The 17,930-nt window shown below is 41.7% G+C and overlaps 1 protein-coding gene across 7 annotated transcripts in view; it reads right to left on the reverse strand.

The window, feature by feature from the left end:
• Positions 1 to 17,930, reverse strand: part of neto1l (neuropilin (NRP) and tolloid (TLL)-like 1, like) — a 69,555-nt gene that overhangs the window by 5,746 nt on the left and 45,879 nt on the right. For 6 of the 7 annotated variants that reach the window (XR_006841381.1, XM_046370664.1, XM_046370663.1 and 3 more), the window contains exons 7-11: positions 14,796 to 14,837; positions 14,386 to 14,513; positions 8,533 to 8,615; positions 7,245 to 7,390; positions 1,217 to 1,330 (exon numbers count right to left, since the gene is read on the reverse strand). Coding sequence is in view for 6 of the 7 variants with exons in the window: in XM_046370664.1 (XP_046226620.1) it covers positions 1,217 to 1,330; positions 7,245 to 7,390; positions 8,533 to 8,615; positions 14,386 to 14,513; positions 14,796 to 14,837 (513 nt within the window). In the remaining variant the exon portion in view is untranslated. Of the gene's footprint in view, positions 1 to 1,216; positions 1,331 to 7,244; positions 7,391 to 8,532; positions 8,616 to 14,181; positions 14,281 to 14,385; positions 14,514 to 14,795; positions 14,838 to 17,930 lie in introns of those variants that run through there. The other variant, XM_046370665.1, reaches the window with a different exon arrangement.

Here is a 17,930-nt window from a genome sequence, read left to right on the forward strand (position 1 = left end):
GACGGAGGAATAGGCTGTGCAAGATCAATGAACTGATCCAATTTGTCACTGGATCTGCTTAAAGCCTTATAAATGAAAAAAAAAAACCAAACACATACAGAGTACACAGGTTTCTTTGTGTGCACTTTTTCTGTCTAATCTAAAGGAAGGAGGGTAACTGGAAGACTTTAATGCAAGTTCACTGAAAAAAAAAAAACGTGCTGAATGACAAATAAACTAAATCTTTTCTCAAATGAAAGCCAAGTCAAACAGTGTAAATAACATCAAAAACACACTGTGGTTTTGACATGGGAGCTTCAGTGCTGCAGGGCTCAGGGGACATGACAGAGAGAAAATCTGCCTTTTTTCACTGAATCCTCAGGCGTTTCATCTAAATCCTGGGATGGCATCAGTACAGTAAAGGAATCTGAGTTAGAGGTTAGAGGTACAGAGCTGTGTTTGGGGATCAATGTATAGATCCACTGGCTTTAAAAGTCCAGGTGGAGGGAAGGATTGAGCTACAGAGGAAATGAAGAAATTGACAGTATCGCAAAGTCAGGACACAGACTACTCAGGACCCACTTGCCTTGGGGCATGGAAACGGTAAAATAAGGACGCTTCAAAGAACGGAAACAAACAGCAACACATTTTCACAAGTATCCAGTTCTCGCACATTGATCTGATCCTGGACTGAGAGCAGGATCAGCTGACGGTGAAACATAAAAATCTGATCTTCTAAATTATATAATTCATTATATGTAACAATTGTGTAATTCAATTAGATGCTAAATACATTACTATTATTAACCTTTAATCAAAATAAAATGTAGCTTAGTAAATCCAGGAAATTAGCTGAAACAGACATCCAGAGATACTGAAATCTGTATGTGAAATAACCAAACATGTTGCCATGTAGGACACCGTCAGTCATAGTAAGAAGCTGACTGAAACAAAAAATGGTTCGGTGCATTAAAAAAATGCTCAAAAAATTAAGATCAAAACCTGGAAGCAACTAGTAATGGCTAAATTTTATACAAAAAAAAAAAAATCACACACTGGATATCCACCGCCATCCAGTAGTAGCGACAGCGAGTCGTAGTACTGGAGAGCCTGAGGCCCATAACGAAGTACAGCCGTTCAGTTCAAGCCCACCGTCGCTGTCCATGGTGCTGAAGTGTTGTGGTCTCTCCTAACGTCTCCTCACGGAGCTCAAATGAGCTGAAGTGTAACATCTCACCTTTACATTGGTTCTCATCCCAGGGGTAGACACAGTTCTGCATGCCATTGCAGACCAGCGTGTTGTTTATGCACATGTTGCTGTGACAGAAGAAGGCATCTGCATCGCATGGAGCTGGAGAAGGACAGAGCAAATTAACACCAGAGCTGTCACACTGGGAGCTTTTCATACAGAAACAGTGAAGAGGTGACCGTGCTGAGACATTATTCTCTCGCAATCTAAACAGAACCCACAGAAACAGTTGAGTAACTACTTTTTTTTACTGAACTTCCCATCATTAACAAAAGCAAAAGTCCAGAACGCAGCAGCACAAATCAGTATTTGAAGTACAGCTGAAGACAGGTAAGAGTGTGCCAGATTATGAAGAAATAAACTTGGATGGGCATGACTCACATCAGGCCTGTTTCCCCCTGAACCCATCTGTTCTTCATGAATTTTCATCCTCATCTTCAAACATTTGCAGACACAACTTGTGGATATGAATGAAATTCTTGTATATGTGCCTGCACTTGTGCATGCGTGTGTGTGTCATGACATTTCACAGTCATCTGCACACAAACAAATTCTTTCTGTTTATGCAAGATGTCGTACTTTTATTTGTCCTTGGAGCGCAGCCCTTGTCAACACAAATCTAAACCAGGCCATAAACAACAGCATGTCCTCAAACACACCATCACCACCGTGACACCCGCCATCCCAGTGTGTCCTGTCTGAGAACACCTTTATGTGACGACAGCATGATGGTGGAACCACCAATCACCAAGACATGCTCGTAAAAGCGATGTGATAATGTTATAGGCTCCGTTGTAATATTTATGTAACAACAGAGCTGCATAGTTTAAAGCCAAGGTGCCCTTACTCTCAACAACCAATCATACTAATGCATAAGCCAGCTGATTGGCCAATTCATTGCTTCCTACTGTCAGTCACATCGACACAGCAACCTGACCACAGGCTGAAATACTTTGTCTAATTTAATCTACTGTGTGTTTTGTAATTTCACTGCCACCTTGTAGAGATTTTATTAAAGGAATTACACAACAGTAGTTATCTCTTTATTATCTCGCAGTAGTTGTATTACAGTAGGCCACACTGCAGACTATGGCACATATGGCAATATTAGATTTAGAGGATTTTTGCATCAGTGTGATAAGATGGATTTTACTGGTTTGACCAAAAGTACATTTTCCCACCTGGTTATATTTATCTATAAACATTCTGAACAGAATTTCCAGAAAATATATTGTATCAAGATACACTATATATAGACAAAAGTACTGAAAACTGTCTTTATTATTGAATTCAGATGTGGTGTGGGGCTGTTTCTCAGGGTTTGGACTCGGCCCCTGACTTCCAGTGAAGGGAAATCTTAATGCTTCAGCACACCAAGACATTTTGGACAATGCTATGCTTCCAACTTTGTGGCAACAGTTTGTTGAAGGCCCTTTTCTATTCCAGCATGACTGTGCCCCAGTGCACAAAGCAAAGCTCCATAAAGACATGGCTGGATGAGTTTGGTGTGGAAGAACTTGACTGGCCCACACAGAGCCCTGACCTCAACCCCATCCAACACCTTTGGGATGAACTGGAACGGAGATTGTGAGCCAGGCCTTTTGGTCCAACATCAGTGTGTGACCTCACAAATGCTCTACTGCATGAATGGGCACAAATTCCCACAGAAACACTCCAACATGTTGTGGAAAACCTTCACAGAAGAGTGGAAGCTGTTACAGCTGCAAGTTTCATCTTAATGTCTATAGATGTGTAAGTCTGCCAGATAGATTTCATGGTGTAAAAACTACAATATTCACCTCTAATGTGTAGTGGAGGAAAACTATAAGATAACAGAAACAAATAATGTACATAACAAACATACCAATGGGGTACTGTGTGCGATACTTGAGTTAATGTTTTTGTTCCCTCAGAACAGTAATAAAAAAATCACTCACACAAGAGGTATACACACGTATGCATACTATCCATTATGCACAGGGAAAAGTACGTGAAGGGTAAAAGTATTTTAAAACCACTTTCAATGTTTGATTGTTCCAAAAGTTACTTATTTGCCACAACATGTGACAGTAATGGATGATTCTGTTTAGCTGTCTCTCTCTCTCTCTCTCTCCCGTCTCACACACCACACTGGCACTGGGTACCAAAGCAGCTTGCCAGTGCTATGGCAGAGTTGGGGACTGTTTGACAGCATTACCACCGTGATGTATGGCTGTTTTCATCCCAAGTGAATAATAACACACCAAATTAGAGTGACTTATCTCTATCTGTCTCTGTATCCCATCCTGTCTGGGACTTTGCCAGCATTTCCTGAGTCATACTGGCTCTCTGTGTGTTTTCTTCTCATTTTCTCCCCGTTTCTCTCTTTCTCAACCCTTTTCTTCCATACAGCACGTGCCAAGAACAGTTTTGTGTTGATAACCAGCAGAGGGAGCTCCCCTCCTTCTCCTTTCAATCCTCCCGTCTCCTCCACGTCCCACAGGGCGAGACCGAACGGTATAAAGAGTGAGATCCACACTAATCTCCTGCAAAATTAATTTCAAGACATTCTGTAATAAAACTGACCTTTTGCCCACACAGAAACGCTCCCAGTCACTGCTGGAAGCATAAATTAACTCCTAAATGAGTGGCTGATGAAAATAGTCTGAGTGTCTCTGCAGAGGCGGACTCCAAGAGCAAAGAGGCTTCTGCAGTGAAGTGCCAGGAGCAACACATGGTTAGAATCGAATATTTTAAATCAAATAAACACCACAGATCTGTGTTGAAGTTGATCTGTTTAAGTGGAGTTAGGCTATTCCATGAAGATGATGTGCTTTCACACCTTTATATTTTGTTTTATTTTCTATTTTTACAGTTACATTTTTTTCAGCTTTCACATGCACAGCAATCCAGTCCCCCGCTTGCTCTAATTTGTAACAGAGTTACAGGTTATGTGCAACTCACTCTTGTTTTCAACTCATAACTTTTTGAGGCTACACTTTTAGCGTTCCTGTCATCGCTGACTGACTCCCACTCTCTTGATGTGGGACTCGCATTTTTAAATGACGTGGACAGACTCCGACCCTGTAGTCCCTACTTTACGTCAAGACCCCTCAAATCTTCAAATTCCAAAGGTGACTGAGCCTTCACCATCGCAGCCCCCAGTCTGTAGAACAGTTCACTGCTTCTTCTTCCCCATTCATTAAGACTTTTACATCCTGACTAAAGAACCACCTTTTTTATTTATAATTTCCTCTTAATAGGCCCTTAATTATTAATCAAACTATTCATCTGTGACTGTCATTATATTCTGAACTTTTTTACTACTTTTATTATGATGTAACTAAATCCCAGTCCATGGTATTTCTCCAAACCGTTGCAAAAGAGCCATCCATCCATCCATCCATCCACCCATAGTCCCACAGTATTCTATTTAAAAGCAACCAAGATAACAAGTACGCAGATATGATATAATCTGATCTAACAGCCAACAAAGATCCATATGTTAACAGACATTAGCATACTGTGTTGTTCTCAGACTCCTTCATGCATACAGTAAAGAAGCTTTGCAGAAACAAGAAGGGATGTGTGTAGTGGAGCCAGAGCAAATTTCCATCTGCAGCCCCAGAGACGAGTATCTGTTGATGAGGCGTAACAATGCTGACAGCTAAGATGTCACACAAGCACATTTATCACCGAAGACACTACACTTTCTTTTACTTCGAATGAGTAATCTTACACCCTAGTTCTGCATAGCAGGATTGTGTGTGTGCGTGTGTGAGTCTAGAAACAGAGCAGGATCAGTGGTATCAGCAGGGGTGAACACAGCAAAGACAATAAAGGTGGATATTTGCGTTTGGGAACATTGCTCTCCCTATTGCAGAATCTCGCTGGGAGTCAGCAGCTGTGAATGGTACACTAAAAGCTGCTGGTCCCACTGGGAACGTTATTGTAAAAACAGCCCTATAAGCTGCACATCCTGTAGTACACACACTCACTTCACACAGTTGTTGTTTCACCCGAGGAGCAGAATTAAATAACTTCTTACTGCATTTCTGTAGTACATAATACGCATAACATCTCGCTGTTCCTTGTGTCAAGTCCAAGCAATGACTATTTTAAATAGATTTATTTTTGTGATTCATATTTACTAAAATGCGTAGCTGTTACCAGCACCAGCATTCTGTTCGGCAACCGTAGGGAAGATTTGTGGAATCAAACAAAATTTGGCGAAAAATCTCTTTTTCATGAGTTTGTCCCCACTGGCTGATGAATTTTTGAGTGACAACACAGTGCCCCAGATTAGGATACCTAAGGGTTATTTGAGATGAAGTTCTTTTGATAGCCATATAAACGTTGTTGGTCGAGTCATTAAAATTCCTGCCTTTCTGTTTCTTGGCAAGCAGTGATGTTTAAAATTTTGTCTAATTATTTCCTTGCGCCTTGACAAATACTTTCAAATGCAATGACTGCAGCCATTTGTTCAGTACATATAAGTAACAGAGTGCACACTAGTAAAAATGAGACAAAACCATACGTACACTATGTACCACAGTGGGTTTTACCTCAAATTCTTAAAATAAGTTGACGTCCACTTTAATCAAGTTTAGACTGAGTTACTGCTCAAGATCCCGGTCCACCTGTATACATTCGGTGTTGACAGGGTTGGTGCAGGGCTGCTTGGCTTTGCTGGATGCTGCTCTAAAGGCTGAGGTCTGGCTGGCGATTGCCTCAGTGACTTATAGGCAGAAGCGTTGCCCCGGCAACAGCACATCCTGGCTTTGCTTGGTGAAAAGGCCTTACAAAAGGGACACTGACTTCACAACAAAAACAACTCTGCCTGCCACTGCCATCGCCTGTTCTGCGGAAGCTAACTGCTTATCGCTTGGCGTTGCTACGATGTACACGTCCAAACCAGACTCCATGCAGGCATGTGTGGAGTGGTGACTGATCGTCCTTCAGGGTCTGATGACTCTCTGCGTGTGTGGGTATATTGTGTCATTCAGTCAATCAGCCAAGCATCACAAAGGGAGAGCGAAGTCAGCTTGCTTTTAAATAGCATGTCTTTATCCAACATTATGTCTTCCTTTCAATTACTACAGCAACAATATGACTCACTGTGACATTAATAGAGCAATCTGAAAGGAAGCATCCGGCATGGCTCTTCCTTTTGCCGTCACAAATAACAGAAATAAAGAGCAAAGCGCCTCTTTGAAATTTCAGCAGGATTGTAAAAGAAATTCAGTGAATAAATGAAAAATATGATGCAGTTTTTTGAGCAGCCCTTTGTACTTTAAATTTTTATCTCACCCTCTGAGAGATTCCTCTTCAAGACCTACAAATGGAGATGCAGCATTCAGTAGTGCTATGTTTGTGTGTGTGTGTGTGTGTGTGTGTGTGTCTGTGCAACTGACACATCCTGCATAAGCACAAGCCTCAGGGCCTCTTCATTCACCTCACTAGTATGAAGAATGCCCTCTGTGACCCCTGTCAAACTACGAGCTCCACCAATAAGAAGCCCATGAATGAATAAGGGGAAGACCGTGTGTGTTGGTTTACAGTACGTGTGTGAGTTTGGCTCAAAGAAAACTGGTAGATACGAACGTACTGCAGTTCATCCTGATATTCCTGTGTCTGCCTGTCCATTAAGAACAGCGCTGGTCGTACTGTGGTGCTGAGCTAAAATCTACCAATGCTGTCACTTTCACATTCACCCACGGGCAATATTCCCTATAATGGAAATCATATTCCTTGGTTTCCTGCCTGTTGCTGTTTAAATGGTCGTAAAACTAAATTGAAACCTCTGACAGCACCTTTCCCATGAATGACACACCATCTAACATGCCATAAATGTGGTCAATGTGCTTCCATCTCCCTTTAATGGCTGCCACTGAAGACCAGCACCTGTTTTATTTTGGTGCAAATGTCGCTGTCACAGAGTGGTGGTCTGGTTAATAAAGCTAATCAGTTTCGAACAGGAGGTGGGTCATTTTGCAATGAACATCTTTTTATGATGTGTGTGTCAGCTGTGTCTTACGTTCTTGGTAGGTTGTGAAAAGGATGCGGAAGCGGCTTTTGCGGCTGGCCTCATCCGCCCACATGCGAATGACGCCCAGCGTGGAGACCAGCATGATGTCATTGGCCACCGTGGAGCAGAACTTGCTCTTCAGGTCTTCCACCGAACTGAGATGAGACAGGATGAGATAAGAATCCATAGATTATTATCAAATAGCATTGTTATTTGCTGTGCATTTCAATAATCCACATTACTGAACAGAAGCCCAGAGCAGAAATGGTGGCTCATGTTTATTCAGGCCCATTATTGTGTGATCACTGCTTTATATTCTGGTTATCGCAAGACAATAAATTAGATTGCTGAGGAGCTAATATTTCTTTTGAAACCCATTGTAGTTAGCGATTCAATAATATCCATATCTCAAGGTATCAAATATTGTTTCGTTGATCATGATTTTAATATCTTCTTACCCTGAGATTAAAAAAGGTTTCACTTTTGCGAGTGAAGTTGCAGATAAAATTGTCATCTCGTGGGAGGCTTCGAAGAACAACAGTGTAAAAAGATGACGGCACTGTGTTGATGCTGACTTGGAAAGAAAAGAAAACCAACAGTGACCTTTCCCACAGGTCCATCTCGCAGAAGGAAAAAGAATTCTAATGTGCCAGTCTTTATGTTGAAGGTAAATCCGATGTGGCCTCCATGTAATACAATGATAAATCGTCAAGCCCAACACCGATTGGCGTTCCTGAACCAACGCGCTGCATTGCTGGATCGGGTCAGGCTGTAATCAGGCTGATGTTATGCAGTCCGAACCCAGCAAAACTGAAACTTATAAAAACTTACTTGAAATTTGTCTAGAATAAATACATATATTGATATTTCTCTTTATGTCAGAAATTGACTACTGTAAAATAAAAGTTCACCTTGGACATCTTAGTTTCCAGTTACCAAGTAGCTTATATTGGACAAACCTGATGTACAAACTAGAGCACGGTGACTGTGTCTTGCCAAAACCATTAATTTCTTATCCTGACATAAATATGTTCAGGTACAGTGTGAAGGACTCAGGAGGATCTAATAGCCTTTTATATCAGCAGAAGGAGTGGGTCACTGAAGTCTGCCATGTTGTCCCCCCTGGAACCTTACAACTGCACACTAGACCTTTGGGCCTTCAGCACCAAAAGCCCAACTGTAAGTTGTTATCTCAAGGTAAGTCATGATCACAAAATAAAGGGCCTAAATGAGTGAGCGACTATAGCCACAGTATGATTTATCAAAACAAAAGGGAGAAAATGTCGAGGAGTCACACCTGCCACCATCATACACTGCCACAAAGTTGCGCTTGCATTCATTGGAATTGGCCATCTCGTAGTCGAGAAAACGCAGGTAGATCTGTCGAATCCAATGAGGGAGAGAGGGGGTAAAATACAAAGACAAAAAGCAGATATCAAATGAAGAAATTTAGAGACACGACAGGAAAAAGGTGAACAAAATAGAACAGAGAGCCGTGACAGAAAAGATTTCAGCTCCCTCCTATTATGGCCTTGCATCTTACTCATTATCCCAGTGACTGATACAGCAGCTCAGTAATGAAATAAGACTGACAGACTGCAGCTTGTACAAAGTCATTACATATGCATTTCAAATGAGGGTTCAGAGACAGACAGAGTCTATTAGCTTTTGACTCATTGTCCATATCTGTAGAGATAAAGCAAACTACAACCTTGTTAAAGAAGACCTTGGACATTTTTGCCACAAGATTTGGATGTTCAAGAGAGAAAACGTCATCCACTTACAGTTCATGTCACACAGAGAGTCGTTCTTGATCCATGGGCTCCAAACATACACTATATATAACACTTCAGACTTTCAGACCATGGCAGATTTATGCAGTATATGGTTTATTATCTTATTGTAACATTCCCTCCTTGAGTGAAATATCCACCTTGCAGTCAACCACGACTCTTCACAACACCCCTTCTAGGTGAGACTAACACTTCCTGATTGCCTGTGCATCATTGTCTGTCACCCATTCATCAGGGCTGAGATCGCCCAATCACAGCTATGGTTCTGGTCGGCTGCGCACAGCACCCACCATCATTACGGTTAATGAGTGGATCGCTCCCGAACTGTGACAGTGCTTAAATGCCCAAAGACGGAAGCTGCAGATGGAGCAGGATAATGGACCTCGCAATGTCACCTCGCCTTCAACAACATGACAAGTGAAATGGATCGGAGGGGGGGTAACAAGCTCACCAATTTCCCCTGAGCTCTTATATTAGCGTCAGTAATCTCGGATATAAAATCTGGCTTCTTGACAGGGTGAATGACAGCATGATTAGGTCAGTGATCTGGGAGGAATGGCACGAGACACTGTGAGAGAGTTTGAGGAAAACTGCCGTAAGAACAAGTAAAGTACCAAGTAGTTTTTTTTTTCTTATAGATGGATGATGTTTAAAAATGGCTCTGTTCCATGTGGCATGTTGCCAAAGAGGTCTGCTTTAATGTGTTATTGTTAAGGTTATAGTCAAGGTTAAGATTATGGTTGGGTTCTCCTGGCCAACTTTGTCTCCATTTGTTTTAGAGTTCATGAGGCCAATAATGGGAAAAGGTATCCATAGGGATGTTAATTAGGTCACTTGGCCCAGTCATTTGAGAGATATTTTTCCACCCACAGCATAAAGAATGCAGTCGATGCAGCAGTCTGTAACCAATAAAAGTTAATTAAATTAAGGGGTATTAATTACAAATCCAAAACACTGCTGATGAACATTCGGTTTTTTGAACAAATTTCATCTGGTGGTTATGGCCGATTAAAGTGTTGAAACTACAATCATAAAAGAGAATAATCCTGCAGTTCGATCATCATAACTGATTCTGGATGGAGTCACGGGGATGCAGTCGGTGTTGGGGAAGGTGCTCGTCGGATTTTTGGTCTGCCTCAGCAGATGGATAGATGGCCATGAAATTCTCGATCCAAATGGAAAATGAATCCCACTAAATCATCCAGTACCTTGCGTGGATGGAACAGGGTTGTTTTGATATTGTCCATGATTTTAGTCCAGGATAGTTTAAGTAGGTTAGGGTTTGTGGTGCAATGACAAAGAGCTGATCATTTATGTTGTTTTAATGCAAAGTATACTATTGCCAGCACTTGTACTTGAACTGGAAAACATTACAACTCACTAAATCTATTTAATGTGCCCTCTAAAGTTACTACTGCATCTAAAAATGTTCTGCTGCCACTTTAAACTGCAATACCTGAAGCACTAGTGCAGGACAGATGGAAATGTTGCTTCTGGAGATTGCTGCCATTGTAAGCGCTGATAGTTCAGAGCTGAACTTATAAAAAAAATCAAGAACCAAAAGCCTTTCCACTTTGGTCATTCATTTCATTTTTACTGGAATGGAGTAAATGGTATCACAGACTGCAGCCTTTTCCATTTGCATCCTGCTGAGTCAAAGCATGGCAAAATAATAAATGCTATTCCAGTGCCTGTGATGTCTTTGCTCAACCTCTGCATTCACTAAAAGCAGTTTCTGATAGATGCCAGGTATTAGATCTGACTGTAAAGGCAGACAAGAAAGCCTCATTATGTGAGAGAACAATACTCAAAGCCAACAGATACATGCATCAGAGCTTCTCCTGTTGTTTTATCTACAGCTCTTGTTGCTGAGGTCTCCTAACTGACCAATGATGAAGAAAAATCAGAGTGCAGATGGCACCACAAAGCCAAATGACGGCAATGGATCAGATACAATCACCAATTTGTAGGATGAGAGATTGGCTCCAGCAGGAAAATAGGCTGCTTCTTCATTGATTCCACAGCGCACAATAATGACGCAGAATCCATCACTGACTGGGGAAGAATATGTTCTCACTGTGTTCGTGCTGTTCATTACAGTCAGAATGAATGTCCATATTTTGGCCATTATCTTCATGAAAAGATACAGAAGGTGTCAGACAGTGTAGGCAGGTGCGGTGAAAAACAGACAGGACACAAATGATGTCTGAGGAAAATGCAGTGACTGTAAAAAATAAAAATTTCTCCATAACTAACAGCTGTCTGCTGAATTTGGACAGCTGTCCAAACAGAAAAGAACAAGAGGGAGAAAGGTTACTAGAAAAACACAGGCTGCAACTGAAAACAACTGTTAAACTTAATATCCTATTCTTTTCACTGAAACACTGGTTTTGTCTTTGTCCAAAGGGGTGATGTCGTGTTGTTCGGATTTGCCAGTGGATGCATGTTGTTATTGTTTTTTGCTAATTAATTTGTGGTTTTTAAGGACGTTTTCTGAGAAATCAATTTATAGGAGAAACTGAAATTAAAACGACACACGGTGATGTAAAGCAATCACTTTATGGCATTAAAATTGGTGCAGTGCTGTCACTTCAGGCAACAACACACGGTCATTATTGCTTACTTGCAGGTATATTTTTCAGTCACTCTCCCCTTACCTTTAACGCCATTCCTCTCTCAGACACCTTCCATTCCACCCCTAAACACCATCCCTATACATTTAGATCTCCGATAAATGCATTATTAAGTACATATCTTTAGCTTAACCCCCTCTTCCTCATTTTTCCTCCGCCTCTGTCCCTCTCTCCTCCTGTCTCTCCAGAGTGCTCCGGTGCAGTCTAATTAGAGCCTCCGGTATAGGATGTCATTATCTCTCTGCTGTTTCTGGCACACTGTGTACAGTGCAGTACAGTATCAGCACAGGGAAATGAAAGTCCTGCCCTACACACAGCACAACTTCACACATGCACATACAAAGTGTTGGGTTGGGGTTTCACTGGAGTAGTATGTGAGCATGTGTGTGTGTGTGTGTGTGTGTGTGTGCATGAGACAGAGAGAGAGGGAGGGAGGGAGAGGGAGGGGAAGTGAGAAACAGTGTGATACAGTACTCTTTATATATTTTACGTGTAACTGTGTGTGAACAGTGCTGGTGGAGGTGAGAGCTCCAGGACTGTGTGTGACTGAAGATAGATTTGTGCTAAAAATTTTATTTGCCGACTTGTCCATCAGTGCCAAAGACTGTCAGCCTTTGGCCCGCGACTTGCCAAGTGAGACACTCCTGCAAGGCGAAATATGACACTGATTCAGACCAAGAAAAGTACATCATACTGCCAGGCTCGCTCGCTCTGTCGCTCCTTCATGCACATACACAGCTTCACACACACACACAGATGCATGCGTGTGACGCGTGCAGAATTGACTTATGGTCCTCTTTGGTGCTGTAGCTAGGTTGTTCTGGCCGACTTACGCAACTCCACTTAGAGGGATTGAGGAATCAATGCTGCTTTTATGAATCGACCGTTAACAGCCAGGTTTCCTCCCAGTACCTTTTCCAATAGTAGACTTATTGTATGGCTCCTCATGAGCACTGATGGTGAAAAGAATGGCTCTTGCTGGATGACGCAAGCCTATAGTGCACGTGGCCTTCAGGCTTAAACTAGCTGAATCTGAAGGACATTTCGGAAGAGAAACAAGGGCATTAGCAAGAAATACGCGACCTGAAGAATATGTCAGATAAGAGCCCAGCAACTGCTGCAGCCATGAATCACAGTCGCACCAATATTATCAGTCAGTTATATCATGAGACTGTGTGTGTGTGTGTGTGTGTGTGTGCGCGCTCAGCACAAGAGCCTGCGGCACAGTATAAAAAGCCTGCGTGATAAACTACTATGAACCAAATCACAGTTTTCATCAGGGATGGAACAAGGCTGAACGGCTTCCCTAATGTGGAATTTATGACTTTTAAAAGATCTCTATGGTGGCCTCAAAAAGGGAAGGATAACATCTTGTAACATTAACAGGCGCTGAATTAGTGAAACAAATAGTGACACAGTTAAACTGACACTGCAGGTGCCTTATCTTACTGCCGGGAGCATCGGAAGCAGCAAGTCACCATTTCAAACGTATCAACCTTTTGAAAAAAACTAACTATTATGGTTAAAATAGTTCATTTGCCCAAAAAGAAACAAAACGCACAAAGCTAAAGATGAATTTGACTGATAACATTGTTCAAAAATGATTCTACAGCTATCGCAATTGTATTGTTATGGAGAATTCTTTTGGCCGGGATAACTGTGCAGTGAAAATCTGATCCAAATTTTATGTATTAGGTCTTCATCGTTTCACAGGGTTTCCTCAGGGTGGCTGTACAAGTTGCACATTATTTATTAACAAGATACTTGTTAAGAGTATTTCCATGGTGGCCTTCCATTTGAGCTAAAAGTGAAGCACTGAAGAGAACCCAGACTGTATGTGTGTGTATGATCAAGCCATATGCACTCATATGAGAAGTATAGCATTGGTAAAATGTGGTGTTTTCCCGCACTGCTCCTCTACCCTTGGGAAACTTTTAATCCTGTCGCATTAATGCAGCACGGGTACTTCTGGTCGATAAGGAAGTATATGTTCAGGGTGTGTTAGGGGATGTAGCAAAAGCGTGCAAGTGCGTGTGTGTGTGTGTGTCAGTATTTGTGTATGCATGCAGGGCAGCGTGGAGAACAGTGGCAGAGAAAACAAACACAGACTGGAGCAGGCCTGAGGGTCAAACTGCATGGTAACACTATTTCATCAGCAGTAAGGCAGCTTCCTTCTCTCTGTCTGTCTGGTCTGGCCCCACTCCCCTCCCTTCTTCTCTATCTCGATCTCCTTCCATCCCTCTATTCCTCTTGGCAACAGCTTGCTGATTAAAAAAATGGGCCTGACCCCAAATAAACCCTTCTGCCTATCTGTCTGACCCCAGCAGAGGAACAAGTCCCCCTGCAGCCATGAACGCTCACACTGGGATACCGCTGACAGCTGGAGACAAACCTGCATGCAATATCAAAGCTTCCTGATGCAACCTCTGATCTTTCTGCATGTGTGAAGGAATGCTGAATGAAAATAGCAAATTAATAGGAAAAAGAATATCTCAGTAGAGCCTTGAAGCACGATATTACCCAAGGAATGAAGACGACAGTATTTGTCAAAGTTGCGGCATCTGTTTCTCTCGTTGATCTGTTGTCTGATATAACTGCGTTATGCTGTCATCAACCCAGCTCATAGGAACACAATTGCAGTTCCGTTTTATTTTATGTGACATTTCAAAATTTGGCAGTAAATCTGATTCAGAGTTGGATGGTAGCGAAGCTTATGTCACTGACCTTGGAGCGCGGCGGAGCACGAATGTACCATTTACAGTCGACGGCCTCGGCGGCGCCAGCCTTCCCGTCTCTGGTGATCTGATGGGACTCAACGATACCTTCTGGACCAACCATGTCATACTGACAAGCTGAAACACACATATGCATAAACACACACAGCACAGCACACATATACACATGCAGTTCAACGCACGTGGAATCACAAATACCAAGCAGGTGCACATAAGTAAATACTTTAGGCCACTAGGGAGCAGAGCTAATATAACTGGAAGAGTCACAGAATAAATTGGCTTTATTGAGATAAAAAAGAACACAAGGGAGAGAGCAAATGTGAAAACAAGTGAGAGAGAGAGAGAGAGAGAGAGAGAGAGAGAGAGAGAGGGAGGGAGGGAGGGAGGGAGTATACCTACAGGGCAGAGGTGGAGGTACTCCCAAGTCTGCAAAGTCCGGATCTGAGGAGAGAGCAGAGGATGGGTGCATTCATTTTTAATACACGATTACAAAATCAGGATCCTCACAGAGGCAAAACAACCAGGTGTAACAATGTACTGAGGAACTTCCTGCACAGAAAACTACAAACTGTTGCCCTCACTGATAAATTATTTTGGCACCTGTGAATATTTGTGGAAGAAAGCTGTTGACATGTTAGCTATCATCCATTTTTTTTCGTCATGCGTTTGACCACAAGTTTAGAAACTCCTGATTGTTTGTGGAACCTTTATGACAACTTCTGGACTGTTTGAAGAGGTCTTTGCATTACACATTTCCAACAATCCTCCTAGCCTAGCCAAGACCAACATTTTGTAAACAGTAAAGACAGAACAAAAGTATCTACAAACCGCTGTTTAAACCTCCTAAACCTGTTTACATTTAGAGAATCCATGGATGTTTTTAAAAGACATCGAGTAAGTCTTCAATGTGATCTCATGGGACGATGCATAAACAGCACATCACTTTATTTCACATATTAAAGCTTAACTTAATGTTGTCCACATTTTATGGGTTTTAGATATGCAGAAAAGGATGAAATCAGATTACTTTCACAATGTAACCTCGGCTGTCTTACTCTTTTGTTGCTTTGTCGTAAGCATCCTAGAGGTGTAGCTGGTTAGCAATACACAGAAGGTACAGATGAAACTGACTGAAATGTCATTAGTTCTGCAGCAGTTTAATAATAAACCAGACAGATGGAGCGTCAGAATCATACAGTTATTAAAACTGATCATATCTGCACACACTTAATGTCAGCCTCTCTGTTGCTAAGACATTTCAGTGTTGCATTATGTGGCTGTGCTCCTAGTATGGCTAAAATTATGGAAAAAAATGCATATTTCTTTGATTACAGAGATTTAAGCGCTTTTGTGCAGTCTGCTCCTACTGTATGTAAAATGAAGTACAGTGCATTAAATTGTAAATTACTCTTATGCTGAACCAGTGACTAGAATGAGCTCACCACAGTGTCCCCAGCCTCGAAAATTATGTGATATCTTCAACAGAACTATATTATTCAAAATCTGGAATCAACCAAATTTAGTGGCAATTAAGGCTTTGCAAGCAAATTTAGAGGATCAAGGTCAAACTCTTGCAGTTGATGTCCTCTTGGGGTTTCATTCACCATGCTAATCAGCAGAATACGCAGCTGTACTTTACAGCAACGTTGCTGTTAATTTGGTTTAATTAGGCTTAGTACAACAAGACCAGACGGGCCTACATTTTCTTAGAGGAAGTAGTTGTGGAAATCATTGGTAATGTTTGAGGACCAAGACGGCTGCTGTTTTCTAAGAGGAATAACAGACAGTCTAAAGACGTACAACAATAAGGTCATCGCCATAATGTCACTGTTGACTTACAGGACTGAGTACACTATAAGTCACAGGGATAATATGGGACTAAATATGAGTAAAAATTCCTCTGAGCTCACCAGTTTGTATCTTTGTTGCCTTTTGTAGTGTCAGAACAAAGCAGAAGTGAAGCTTAACGGAAATAAATGGAGGAGCAAAAACCTTAAATAAGCTATCAGAATTTTTTTTGCACACCGCTGGGGACTGGGAACCTAATTCTTAGCCAAACTTTTGAGAGAGTGGAAACTTTAACGGAGCCAAGCTGAGGCCATACGTTTTGTCAGCTAAATAAGAGAGTGGAAGCTTTGTCTGGTAAAGTTTTGAAAGTCAGCTTGAATCGAGCAGGTTTTCAACAGTTCTTTTCTGTATAATCTTGCAGTAAATTACATCAACAAGCGCGGGCTTGCTGAGGTGTGTTACCTCATCTTGCTAGGAAAACATCACAGCCTTGTCTCTTATCCCCAAAGATTCAATATCGCTCCTCAGATGACTTCACACAAGACAGAAATTGACTCTTGAACAATCTCTACTGTTCTTTCACAGCTTCATCTGTGTGTGAGTGTGTGTGTTTTACCCACCAAACCCCTGCAGACTTTCAGATATGCTATTGCTATGAACATTCCTGTCACCTATTAAAAATCTATTCCGAATAGTTCAGACTCAGTTCAGAATATTGAAAACCATTAGTGAAAGCACATTCTTCCTTAGACAAATGGTGGCGCTAGATTTGGACTACAATGGCACGGCATGTGACCTTGCTGCCATGCTATGACAGGCAGTACTGTATTGAAGGGAAAAAAAAAACAATAAAAAACTCCACAGTATTAAATGCATTCCTGCTGATCCCATTTTATTCTAGCCTATAGTGATAGAACGGTTGTGCTTTCAAAGATATGCCGTTAGCTGTGAGCTCTGGGCTGCATTCATTTAAAGGACAGAGCCTGCAGGAAATGGGAAACACAAAAAAGGCTTCACATTAAATCTGACTGTTCCTTGCCAAATCGAGACATGGCGACCACTGACTGAGCTCAGTGTGGAAAATGAGGTCTGATTGCGCAGCGTGAACGCCTTTGCCTAAATGTCACAATTTTTTTCTTTGTCTGCATGTATGCCCTAATTTTTCCGTCTAGACATGAGTTAGCGCTTCCGTGTTTGTACGCCAGACCTGAGGAGCAGACGACCTGACAACACTGCATGCCTGGTGACAGAACACCAGATTAAAAAAGGCGAATGAAATGCTGGATGAGGGAGGATGGGGGATTCAGTGTGTTTGATGATGACACTCACTGTATAAGATCTATAATTAGAGAGAAACTCGCGGTCCGGTTTTCACTGTGTTGTAGTGGGGATTGAGAAGAGGTGAACTTCCCCCTTTTGGTAAAACAAAGAAGAACCAGTTGTGTGTAAATCTAAAAGGCTGCAGAAAACCATCTCTCTCCTTGGTGCTTTCAATACCAGCCAGGACATAGAAAAACATTCAGGCGAGCACAAAAGTAGTCAAGTGAGGTGTTTAGGTTTTAACACACTACAATTCCCTCCCGATTAATTACTACTTTCAACTAAAGCTCAAATGATCTCATCTATAAAAAGGTGAATGGGGAATACCATGCCGTATTTAAGGGGCTCCTTTGTCCATTGATGGCTAAGTGGTAGTGAACTTTATGTTTTTGTCTTTTGAGGAAAGCATTGCTTGTAAAGTGTAAA

Source organism: Scatophagus argus, chromosome 18, assembly GCF_020382885.2.
Source record: "Scatophagus argus isolate fScaArg1 chromosome 18, fScaArg1.pri, whole genome shotgun sequence".
NCBI classification, from domain to species: domain Eukaryota; kingdom Metazoa; phylum Chordata; class Actinopteri; family Scatophagidae; genus Scatophagus; species Scatophagus argus.